Source organism: Delphinapterus leucas, chromosome 12, assembly GCF_059928025.1.
Source record: "Delphinapterus leucas isolate spDelLeu-1000000601 "Yukka" chromosome 12, BTC_Dleu_Yukka2, whole genome shotgun sequence".
Taxonomy (NCBI): Eukaryota; Metazoa; Chordata; class Mammalia; order Artiodactyla; family Monodontidae; genus Delphinapterus; species Delphinapterus leucas.
In genome coordinates this window covers 63,385,007-63,398,368 of record NC_143140.1, presented here as the reverse complement: position 1 = coordinate 63,398,368, position 13,362 = coordinate 63,385,007, and the positions used below count along the sequence as shown (strand labels likewise).

Here is a 13,362-nt window from a genome sequence, read left to right as displayed (position 1 = left end):
AAGTTGAGTGAAAACTGTTTTATACCAGCTTGAGGAAGATAATAAAGAGAAATAAAAAGTATTTTGAAGAATTTTTAAACATATCATTGTCTGTATACGAAGTGTATCTATAGCTATTTGCAAAACCAATAAAGACAGGATATGCATTTTAAATATTTCCTTTCCATACTAATTTACTTTTTCTGTGTTACTGGGAGATACATCACAAAAAAAGAAAAAAAGCAATAGAAGGAAGATGCGCCACGGTTTTCAATACACAAGAACTAAGTGTATTAAGAGCTACTAGGGGAAAACAAAAATCAAAGAAAGGGAGTGAAGAAAAACGTTATAAACCAACAATGCCTTTGACCAAACCTATCATTTATTATAATACAGAGTAGTAGTATTAATAATACTATTTGTATGAAATGTTTTATTTAACTCTTATAACAACCCCATGAGACAGATTTGAACATTATGTTCTCATTTTTTTAGATGGAAATTGAGTTTCAGAATAGTTAAATGACTGAACTATTGTTTAAGGTCACAGCTTTAGGAAGAGCTGGAAACAAAACCCGTATCCTGGAGTTCCAATTACAAATCCAGTGATTTTTCCAATTTACCACAGTGAAAAATTAAATAGTTGTACATTACATGTTAGGCATGATTGAAACTTTCTGAACAGGAAAAAGGCCTATAAGAAGTGCTTTGTCTGAATTAATTTTCAAAATCTGATATTCCCAAGTTTAAAAAGCAGGTTTCCCTAGAGATCTGTTGGGGTTACATGATTTCCTGAGGTAGTTTTTGGGTTTTTTTAGTAATTTACCATTAGACTTAACACATAGGTAGACACACTAAAAATTCTCCCTATTCAGGTTGATATTAAATACTGTGTTCCAAGGCTATTTTTCACCTTAGTCAATAGAGAGAGTCCAAATAAAGAGGGTCTATCTTGAGAGCTTTTCTACAATCCAATTAGACTTTGCACTGAAGACCATCCTGAAATTAATTTCCATTTGTGTCAAACATGCTGAATTGCCATCTCTACCCAAGCAGATGTTAATGAAGACAAGCTTCACAGGCTGAAAATAATAACTAATCTTTACGAAGCACTTATTATGTGCCATACATTTTTCTAACACATTACATATATTAAAAGTCTTTAAAAAGTAGTTTATCAATCCCTAATAAATTCATGTCCAGAATTGAGAAATGCCTTTAAAAAGTTTATTATATCATATTTGAAATATAAAAAGCCAAAAAGTACTGCTAAAATTTCCATTCTGTTGCCTGTTTAAATCACTTCTCACATTCAGCTACTAACATAACTATTAGCTAATTATAGGACCTTGTGTTTCTTCCTATCTCTATTACTGACTTGTTGTGTGACCTAGATAGAATTCTTCAGTCACCCTGCAGTGACATAGTTTACCATCTATAATCTCTTAGGGTCTACTCAACGCAGCTTTTAGAATATTTTGCTCTTCTTAAGCCAAAGGGGTGTCATCTGCACTGCAAATATCATTTTGAGCTTTGTGATCAAATAAGAAGAAACTAGCTAATATTTACTGATTAACTGCCAAGTATTTTCACAAATATTATCTAGCTTAATTCTATTTTACTAATAGGAAATTTAAACTCTGTCGACTCAGGTTTTTGGTCTCAGTAAGAAAATACTTTCCATCTCCCAAGTTTATACTTCTTCTGCTATTCAAAGTTATCTTCAAAGCAGAGGAATGTATATGGAAATTGAAGACATAAAGAAATATATGTTATAAAGAACAGACTTGTGGTTGCCAAGGGGGAGAGGAGTGGGGGAGAGATGGAGTGGGAGTTAGAAGATGCAAACTAGTATATATAGAATGGATGAATAACAAGGCTCTATTATGTAGCACAGGGAGCTATATTCAATAGCTGGTGATAAACCATAATGGAAAAGAATATAAAAAGAATGGGGCTTCCCTGGTGGCGCAGTGGTTGAGAATCTGCCTGCCAATGAAGGGGGCATGGGTTCGAGCCCTGGTCTGGGAGGATCCCACATGCCGCGGAGCAACTAGGCCCGTGAGCCACAACTACTGAGCCTGCGCGTCTGGAGCCTGTGCTCCACAACAGGAGAGGCCACGATAGTGAGAGGCCCGCGCACCGCGATGAAGAATGGCCCCCACTCGCCACAACTAGAGAAAGCCCTCGCACAGAAACGAAGCCCCAACACAGCAAAAATAAATAAAATAAATTAATAAACTCCTACCCCAACATCTTCTTATTAAAAAAAATGAATGCATAACTGAAGCACTTTGCTGTACAGCAGAAATTAACACAATGTTGTAAATCAACTATACTTTAAAAAAAAGAAGTATATGTTAATAAGAGTATTTTTGTAAGCTAAGCTATGAAGTTCGGAATAGCGAAATACTACGACACAAATTCCAATTAAAATTGAATTCATACATTTGTGTTTTCAAGTATATGAGCAAATACCTTCATAATCAACCTCAGCTGAGTTTGGTATACCACAGTATTGGAGAAAAAAAGTGCTGCTTTAAGCCAGAAGACACCATGACAATTTTTAGACTTAATTCATTTTTCTTGAGGCATTTTGAAAATTCACATTGATTGAGTCCCTAATAGATGCTCTATGTTTTATATACTCCTCACAACAAACCAATGAGATGAAGCAGCTACCTGAAATGACAATTGCATGACTTTGTGCTCTCCTTCATATTTTCAGCCTTATTCAGTAATTGAAAAAGGCATAGCAGGCAATAAGCCAGAAAATTGGGGTACCTATACAGGCTTGTGGAAAAATATATCTGATGTGGCAAGCTCGACTAACCTTATTTCCTCTTTAGAATAGGACCTTATATGTTACAAGCAACTTAAAAAGAATTACCCTTAGAGTTTTTTTTGTGTGTGTGTGGTACGCGGGCCTCTCACTGTTGTGGCCTCTCCCAGTGCGGAGCACAGGCTCCGGACACGCAGGCTCAGCGGCCATGGCCCACGGGCCCAGCCGCTCCGCGGCATGTGGGATCCTCCCAGACCGGGGCACGAACCCATGTCCCCTGCATCGGCAGGCGGACTCTCAACCACTGCGCCACCAGGGAAGCCCTACCCTTAGAGTTTTAACAGTACAGCTACCAGACTGAAAAATATAATGATCCCATTTACAGTTTATTCTGTGGTCCACAATCATTTATCAAGGCAACTAGACTTCTCTGCAAATTCAGAATTCTAGAAATTTTTAGATTCCCTTATTCTATACTTTTGTTTATAAAACTGAAAATCTAATGACTAAAAAAACAAATCACATTGGAATATACTAAATATATTAAGTACCGTGAGAGTGTTAAACTATAAATGGTACATACATACACATCCTCTCAAAATCTAGGAGGTTTGCAAAATTTTCTCTTAACTGAGAGGTTCAACTTCAAATAGAACTCTTTAAATCTTTTTATGAAGATGCCAGTGTTCTACACTTTTTCAGAAGGAATTCTGAGATTCACTCTGCTCTGATTCTTAGGTGTATCTATTTGATTCTTGCTCTTTTCATTCACAGACATACACAGTGACTATGTTTTAAAGAATCTTTTGTATAATAAATATCATTATGTTTCTAGCCTGCTGAAGTAATTTCTGTAAGGTAACTCCAGAAAAGCCAATAATCAATTAATACTTTCTCACAGTCTAGTGCCCAATAATCCAAATCCTAAGAATTTAAAGACTAAAATTTGATGAATACTTTTAAATTTACGCATAGTTTTGAGTAATGTGTGTGTGTATTTCTGCATAGTTTTAAGTAGTGTATACGTGTGTTTAAATGAAAATGAGTTTTGAAGACTACACATTTTATTTTTCTTTTTCTTACATAATACCTAGTGAATCTCCAGTTTCAGATTAGACTACTAACATAACTTAGAAATGAAAATACGATTTTTGAGGTATTTTATAAAAGATAAGAAAGGATCTAAAACTCCAAAAGAGATGACAACTTAGCAGCAGGAACATATTCTAATTTCTAATTCTAAAACTAACATTGGAACTTGTGTTTGTCCTTGACAAACTTCTCCTTCTGTAAAATGAGGATAATTATATTAACCTACTAAAAATTTTTGCTATGTAAATGAATGTGTTAGCTTTCACAACGCACTAGATACTATTCAACCAATCTAAAGCATCTGGCACTCAAGATGCAGTTAAACGAAGAGCCGCGGGAAATGGCACAGCCCAGCGGTCAGATGAGAGGCCCGTACAAGGCGAGACATAGTTAACATTGCACAAGGTGCCTTTCCCAAGTGCCAGGCACGAAATAGTTGCTCAGGTGTTCATCATTCAGAATTTGCACAGATGAACTTGCTATTTGTATTAGATTAGTCCTGTTACAGAAAGCGAGTGTTATGAGTAATAAACCACTAATAGACTACCCTCTATGATCTTTTTCTAAATGTCATGTGCCAAATAGGATAAAGCTCCCATATTAAAATTCACATTCAAGATGACTGGAAAAACACTATTTTTTGTTCATATTATACATCTTTGGCAGGCAACCCCCTAGCTTTAACTCACTATGTAAGTTTAGATTATGTCTCAAAACTATCTTTAGATAGTAATTATCAGTGGCTTTTAATAAGAAGAAAGATTTAAGCAAAGTTTTGCCTTTCACATTTTCTAAAAAGTTAAATTTGTTAGAATCATCTCTTCGAAAACCATATTGTATTCACAATCAGGGTACTATAGAAGAAAAGAAGGAAGGGAGAGATGAAAGGAATGAGGGAGGAAAGGACGGAGAGAAGGAGAGAGATTAGAGAGAGAGAAAGAGGAAGGAGGGAGGAGGGAAGGAAGGGAGGAAGGGAGGGAGAGAAGCTATACAATTTTTTTCACTTAAGTTTGTTCTAAATGACAGAACTTAGGCCAAAATTGTATTACTTTATTCCAAAGGTTACTACAAGACTTACAGAGACCCTTAAAGAAGTTATAAAAATCGAAGCAGAGCATAGAATAAGTTTCTGATTGTAAAAATAGGTAACATTTCAAAGTCCATTTCATAAAAGACGTCATCAGATCAATACATCATTGTGTCATTTTTAACAATAGTATCTAAACTTTAGCTCTGATGCTGAAATGAATAATAAAAAAGAGAACTCCAAGGTACACACATATCCCCGTGGGATTGTGGATAATTTTTGTTTTAACGTTTTTAGTTAAAAACACTCTAAGAAACCTATGAAATCTTTCTAAGAACACTGGGACAAAATAAAAGGATATGTAGAAATTCCTTGCGCTTGAGTAGTTTTGAGGTATTGATATTCTTTTAATCATGGAATGGAAGTGAGATGCCAACAGCAAAAAAAAGAAAAAGAATTTTACAAAGACACATCTGAGCTTCCCAATGGTAAGATTGTTGAGGTGGAATACTCTGAAATGGAGTCACTTAAATATGCTCTATGAATAAAAGGTTTGCGGCAGGAGATGAATTTAAAATAATCCTACATTTGTACTACTGGTCTAGTCCAACGGATTAGAGTCTGCTTGAGATGAAAAATATTAATTATTATTTCATTCGTTCATTTAATTCTACTCAAAACTCTTCAATACCACCCATCTGACTTAGATTAAAAGGCAAAATCTTTACAATGATCTAGCCTCCCGTTACTTCTCTGTCCCTTTTAATTGTGCCTTAGACCTTTATAAGCCTGTTCCCTGTGCCCAGAGTACCCTTCAAGCTGATATCTGTATGAATCACTCCCACATCAGTTTCAAGTGTTTGCTCAAGTGTGACCTTCTCAGTGAGGTCAACCTTTATCACTATTTAAAAATAGCAACCATCCTTCACTCCTAGAACTCCTGATTCCTCTTACCCTGCTGTATTTGTCCAGAATCCATCACCCTCTACATTCTACACAATATAGGTATTCATTATAATACTTATTCGTTATATATTCATCATATTTCTGTCTCCTCAACTAGAATATAAACTCCATAAGAGCAGGGATACATGTGTGGGGTTTTTTTGTTTTGTTTTTGGCTCTCTTTTACTCACTGAACATATTCATTCATTAACCAATGAATGAATACACATAGGCCCAACCCCACCAATTTCCTGCTCAAATTCTGACCTTGGAACTCAGTCTTACCAATGGGTACAGCCCAGAATCTGTCTTCTTTCTGTCTGCCTGGTATACACTGAGCCTGGCATGAGTCTTGAGAGCCATGTGCCAATCTGATGCCATCTTTCTCTAACCTCTACCTTGTTTTCTCATTCACTGCAACTAGGCTTCTGCCTTAGGTCCCGCTTATCTACACATTTCAAAGTTGTGACTCTACACAAATCCTAAACCCCAATCTTCTAGATTAGAAACTAAACAATTTGGCCATTGACAACATTTTCTTCCTGATCTTTTCCACTGGGTCTCCAGGTGCTAAATAAGGACCTACTGCAAAATAGACAGATGACCTGGAGTCACCTTTTTTTTTTTAATTATCCCCTTGGAAACTCTTCCAGACATGTTCCACCCACATGACAGAATTCTACTGGATAGCTAATGCTGACTGGACTCAAGTGTGCATTTGATACATCCTTTGGACTCTACAACTTAGACAGCTAGCCGCCCCACAAATCTTGTATGCATAGGCTAGGTTGAAGTTAGTTTTCCCTATTCTGAACCCCACTAGATCTCTATTCCTCCTCTTCCATTGTTGCCCACAACTGTAGTTCCATAATTCTAAAACAGATTATGAAAGAAGATATGAGACCTCATATAAAGTTTAAGTGAATTTCTTTTTATATTTCACTGCTAAATATATTTGGATTAAAAGAAAGAAAAATGATTCAGTCTCAGAGGTCCACATTGAAAAGTCTAGCACATTAGTCACTGTCAATGAATAAGCAGTATTTATTAAATGTATGAATAGAAAAATAGTGGCAATTATCTGCTTTAGATAAATGGGAATGGAGAAAATACTGGGATGTGAAATCTACCAAAAAGTAAACTTTTTTGAGTAGTAGCTATTACAATATAATTGTAAGGTGGCAAAATTCCAAATACTACTTCAGAAATTCTTCTTATTTAAATAAATCCATCCCACAAAAAAACAAATTCATGTTTTTCTTACAGAAGTCATATCTGGGTAGAACTCTTGGGATATCTATTTGAGCTGTTAAATAATTATATCTGAAGAAGGTGAAGAGTGCAGTCATTACAGTGAGGTGACAGTTATCCCATCTCTCAGGAGCTACAGTAACTGAAGTGTACTAAGAAAGAATCGGCAGAGCAGGCACAGTTCTTTCATAATCCCTAGCAACTCTTGATACAGATTCAGTTCATCACTCTGCATGAAATCTTAGAAGAAAAATATTTTAGGAATAAGATATATCAGCAATTGGCATACATTGATATATCAGATTTCTGAAATATAATATATAATGTATGTCATTTTAAAAAATTCTAACACATCCATAATATAATAGTCGATGTTGAATATGTTCTTATTCTTAGCCATACATTTATCTATTTTTAACAATTTTTACCAAACTAGTAGGCCAGTATGTAGTGAACAAGCCAACAAGTTACATGTGTAGCAAAAGAAAATATCAAAAAAAAAAAAAATCAATTGCAGCTTTACTGCCACAATAAATCCCCTGAAAAGTTCTCTGGTAATTTATAAAGTGTTCTCACATTTTATAGCGCGGGATGTTTTAGAACTGTGCAATTTATGGTGATGTGGAAGTTCCATATTAAATTTTTAAGTATTCTTGCCAAACATGAGTGAGGATCGTCTCAAACATGTTTTTATTTTAAATCCCAGAAGACATTTAAAAACACATTTATATTCACTTAATACTTTCTTGACATTTTTTAAGAATTCAGAAGTTCAAATACAAGTATGCATTCTGAAAACAATAGAATGTAATACTAGAATCTTGGACTTGAAACAGGACTGGAGACTTGATGAGTCTTAACTTCCTCTCCGTAGAGGCATTCAGTCCTAAATCATCTCTGACAACCTGAACATCTGATCACTGCATGGACATTTCCAGAAGCTGGGTGCTCCAGAACAACCCAGATATTTCTGAAGAGCTCAGAATAGGGAAGGGAGAGGAGAGGGAAGAGGTTCCCTCCCATTTTATTTAACTCAAACATTCCTCTTTGTCACACTCTTCTATGGATCCAAGTTCAGGCTTTAGAAAGAATATTTTAGTCTCTCTTCCAAATAACAACCCTTCTAAAAATTCGAAGATATATCTTATGATTTCCTAAGTCTCTCTTTCTCCAAATTAACAGTCTTTACTTGGAATAATTCTCCTCTGAAAATCTTTTCAGACTTCTAACCATTCTACTCTCCCTTCTCTGAATTTATATCCATTTGTCAATGAAGCACCCAAATGTATATTAAACAAACAAACCTACCCGCTTCTGAGTTTTTTATAAAAGTGAGTTAATTTATCTGTCACCATATCATACTATATGTTCATATTGAACTTGCTGCAATTCAGACTGCCTTTCTCATCCTGTCTTTGTACTCATTCCTGTACATATAAAGGAGAAAACAAATTTCCAGAAGACAGCAAAATGAAATTAACATCTGGATACAAATAATAAAACCAACTCCACGTAGGTTCTATTCATGGACCAGGCTATAGAGACATTTATAGATTCCTGAATCTGATATTCACCAGCTTAGCTACCTGAATCAATTTTGGACCACCTGCAGTTGTCATATGCTTGGATTTTATTTTCCATCAAGCCATTACCAAGACAAATGAACATAAGGAAACCTCTGTCACAGCCCTAAAAACTTCTTTCTGAATTGACCATGATCCACCATGCAATAGTCTTTGGAAACTGTTTTCAATCATTGGCAATTTACCTACTATTACATTTCCATTTCCACATATTATTTACACAGATGTGAGGAAAAGATTTTTTCTGCTGCCTTGCTGAAATACAGAACTACTTTGACTACATCGTTTTCCTATTTTGTCAATCTTCAATTTAGTTAAGGAATTTCCTTGGAATATCTTTCTTGCTGAGTCAATGCTATTCATACTACAATACAGTGTGTTCTAGAAACTACACAAGATTTCAAATATTTTTTTTTAATTCCGATTAAGTTTCTAACTTAGTTACAACATCTGAAAAAGTCTGCTTCGTGTCAACGTTCTTAGTAAACTGGCACCATACTATAAGGGAAAACAGAACTCATTCTAAACAATTAATTTTTGGTCAGGAAGGTCAGTGCTAGTGTAACTGAAAAGAGAAAATTGATGACAGCCAAGAAAACACCTCTTCAATCAAACTCATATTCAATGATCTTCACTGAGAGCTTGCTTTAACAGAATGGCATTGAAAAGGAAACACGGCCTCAAAAATTAAATGGAAAGAAACTTTGGTACTATAAAACGGGAACTTTAGCATAAAGTTCCTTATAAAGTTCCCTTTAGCATAAGGCAATACTAGAAGCGCTCTTAGTTGTTAAAAATTAAGTTATTATCATTTGCATGAAGTTAAGAGACAGCTACTCCAAGCTCCAGGTTTTAAATTTGTCCAACAATAATAAATAATGGCTGGAGCTGAAATAATCTCACATATATAAGGCATTTTAAAATTATAAAGCACTATACAAATTTAAGGCATTATGAAATATATTTTATGTAGACTTTTAACATTAACAGGTTTTAACCATTTATCCAGTCTCTAAACATATTGCAAATAATCTATAAAATACACAATAATTGATGTTAGAATGCAGAATATAGCAGTGTCTAGTAGGCTCTGTGCTATAGTTATTTTGCATAGAATTCCTTATTGTGTGTAATGTTCAAGTTATCTCTCAACAGAATGGCAGTATAAATTCTCCCTTCTGAATTCACTTCATCTTGTGCCTGGACCACAGAAGTCAGAGTTAACTTTACCTCAAATAAACCTGGGGAGGGGGGATGGGAAGGGAGAGAGAAATAAGAGAAAAGGGGAATGGGGAACACTCTATGGAAAATTGTCAGGAACCCACTTGATCCCTACTCGGCGTGCTTTGAGCTTCTGCCCACTCCAAGTGAACAGAGGATTGGTGATCTTGGTCTCTTCACTCCCAGCTGCCTAACAGTATTAAAGTATTATGTATTGTTAAAACATATCACATAATTAAGTAAAGTTAATATTTAAAAGTAGTATTTTTAAAAACCAGCTGCCAAAGATATTCTCAGACTCCCTCTCATAAATTCTATTAATTAAGCCACACTGACCCCATTTTACTTCTCAAAGAAGGAAAAGCAAAAATAGAAGGAAAAAAGTTTATAGTGAACTTAAGGTCATTTTCATTCTAGGAATTTTAATCAAGAGGTTATTATTATAGCAAGGAGCTTAGAGTGCTTTTTCTACTCCTTTTAAAATAAAATAGTAATGTTAGACATGCTAGACTACAAGCAGAAAACCTATCAGAACTGTTAGACATAGCTTTATCCCAGTTAACTAAAAGAGGGATAAGTATATTTCAAAATTTTGGCAGATTCAGCCTCATCAAAACTGTCAAAAGCACTAATCTCCAGATTTTGTACTCTTAGGGTAAATATTTTGATATTTGAAACCAAACCTTAAATATTTCTTAATTTTTTAAATTTGACACGTTTTCTAACTTACAGAAAAGATTTCTGAAATTTTGTATTATAAATTATTTTTTTAAACGCTGCACATACGCTTCTTTTAAAATTCATGATCATAAAGTAACCCTTCAAAGTCTCCCAAGAGTTCCAGAAATGATATGCATATAAACATTAAGGCGCTCTGAGGAGTATAATTTGAGTTACATTAAGTGCAGCTGTTTTCTGAAGTCCCGTGAAGGGTATATCTGGTCACGGTGGTCTTAATTAAAATACAAATGACATAGAGGTCTCATCTGTATTTAAGCAAGCGGGGACATTTCACTATAATAAAATAGGATACCTAAAATAGGATGTGGGTAAAGAAAAGGTGAGGCTGGAAGCAACACTGCCATGAAAGAAAAAATCCACATACTTAACGCCTTTACAAACCCCGTTCAAAGAGTTGGAAACAAAATCCTTAAAAAAAAGATGTATCAGCTGCCCTCGCTTAAGTTCCAAGACGAACCACAGATTGGGAAAGCTCTCTATGTAGGGATGGAATCTAATTGGGAGAAACTTTTAAAAAACATTTAATTGGTTAAAAGTTTGCCTCTTGGAGAGGTTTCGGAAATCAATTTGCAACATGTATAGTGATAGCAAGTCCTCTTAGAAACGAATGAAAGATGAAAAGCGTTTCGTGTTCTTTTGGGGGAGGTAGGCAGTTCCCCCTACACCGTGAACTCAGGGAGTTGAAAGTGAACTTGCATCAAACTTAGCCTTTCTTGCCCCAAAGCGCACTCCTCAAGGGCAAAAAGCAAGAAAGCGGTCCCTCGCCTGCAACTGTGAGAAGAAGGGACCCGTGAGGGGCCGCGGGCCCCGGCAAAGGGTGTCATCTGGAGCCCGTGCCTCGACTGTACCTCTTTGCTGATGCGCCGGTGGCTGCCGCCGCTGCTGCTGCTGCTGCTGCTGCGGACGCTGCGCCTGGCCGCCCCCGAGGCCTCCGCTGAGCAGCAGGACCAAGAAGACCCCGGCGGCTCCAGGCATTGCGGCGGCCCCGAGCAGATCCACTTCTCAGGAGCCGGAGTCGCTGCCGCCCGCTCCCCTGGTCAGAGCTTGTGAGCCGAATGAGCCGCAGCTGCTGGGTAAGGGAAGGAGACAGCCCCCGCCGGCCTCCACTCGGCCGGCGCCGGAGCGTGGGGGTAGAAACAGGACACTCCCCTCCCGCCCCCTTCCCGGGCCCTCGCCCCACGGACGTCCCGGCCCAGGCCCTTAAAGGGTCCTCCGTGAAAAAGGCCTTTCCTACGGCGGTCCTTCCCTCTGAGAAGGGATTGGCTTGATCTGTTAGCTGAACTTCCTTTAAGTTAAAGAAAGTAATTGATATGAGAGCAGTTTGTGATCTTTAAAATCCCTCCACATGGAAGGCATTACTTGTGGGAAATCTGCACAGCTAGGGTCTATACCGAAGCTGAGTAGATGCACCTCCTGAGAAAGGCCTGGCACAGCTGTGTGCGAGCACTGTGGATCCAGGTGATCCACGTTGGTGGTAAGACTATCCAAAGGCCCCGTTGACTGCGAAGTTACCAGGAGGCAGAAGGTGGTCCCCGGGATGCTGCAATCAGGCCAGGAGACTTACTGCTTGGTAGGCTGCTGGCAAGGCAGCAAAGGGAGGACAAAATAAAACAAGCCCCTTCATCCACTGCAATGTTTATGACCAATATAAAGGTAAAAATTAAGGTTTTCCGTTCAGTCAGGAAACATTTATTTAAAGAGGATAAAAGGTCTTTTCATTTGTTTCCCTTCAGACTCAAAATTTCATGTTTCCAGTCCCCATTCCTTCCCGTTAACTCAACAGAATTTCTGCAAGTTTTTCTAACACCCCATGTTCAGATGACAGTTCCTTACTAGTTTTTTGTTTCTTTGTGTGTTTGTTTTTTTATGGTCTGTGGTTCTCATAAGGTTTGGAACAGCTCCTTACTGGGGTTTTATGAGAGTTGCAGGATGTCTTTTGGTATACTCAGCGACTAGGGGTACTACTGGCATCAGTATACAGTGAGGTCAGAGAGCTAGTTGTCCCACAATGGGTAGAACAGTCCCACATCATAAATTGTCCCCCATGCAGGTCTGAAAGGGCTGCTGGACATTCATGTAGGTAAAAACCCTTGCATTATATTTGAAGCCCAATTTAAGTCTGTTTTGCACTCAAGCAAAATTTTTCACACAGCTTTTATTTTCCTGGATGCATCTATTATGTAAATTGAGGAAAGAATATGTCTGTGTTTTTTAACCTTATCAAGATTTGTTTAACCATTTCAGAAAATCAAATAACTGATAACAGTTCTGCTCATAGTATTGACTACAGGACAATAACAATACCCCACCTGTCACATTGATGGTGACTCTGGGAATAGGTTCACACTTCTGTTTCATTTTGCCTGCTAAGGTAGTTTTACCCAAGCATTTACACATTGAAATACATATTGTTTTATATAGGTAACATTTTTCCCCTTTATTTTATACTTGATTTTACATTGATTTTTTTAAATATTATACTGAAGTTAGGTGATATTATCTATGGATTTCCTTTCACGAAAATAAAGGAGGTATTGTTCCTAATAGGATTGATTGAGACCCATTGGCCAAATGGTACTGAAGTGAATGAATATCCCTCAATGTTACCCATCTTTCCGAGTTTTATTAATATTAGTACTAGGAAACTTTAAAATCAATTTTTCTTTATTGTAGAAGCAAAATGGAAAACGGCCCACGCCTTGAGAATAAGACTGTGATCTCTGCTGTCGACTTTACTTGTT

The 13,362-nt window shown here is 36.9% G+C and overlaps 1 protein-coding gene across 1 annotated transcript in view; it reads right to left on the bottom strand.

Annotated features, from left to right (window-relative positions):
- Nucleotides 1–11,848, bottom strand: part of LAMA2 (laminin subunit alpha 2) — a 610,905-nt gene extending 599,057 nt beyond the window's left edge. Inside the window, exon 1 of the mRNA XM_089921992.1 lies at nucleotides 11,470–11,848. Within this exon, the coding sequence (XP_089778118.1) occupies nucleotides 11,470–11,596 (127 nt within the window). The 5' untranslated portion in view covers nucleotides 11,597–11,848. The remainder of the gene's footprint in view (nucleotides 1–11,469) is intronic.
- Between the last annotated feature and the right edge of the window lie 1,514 nt (nucleotides 11,849–13,362).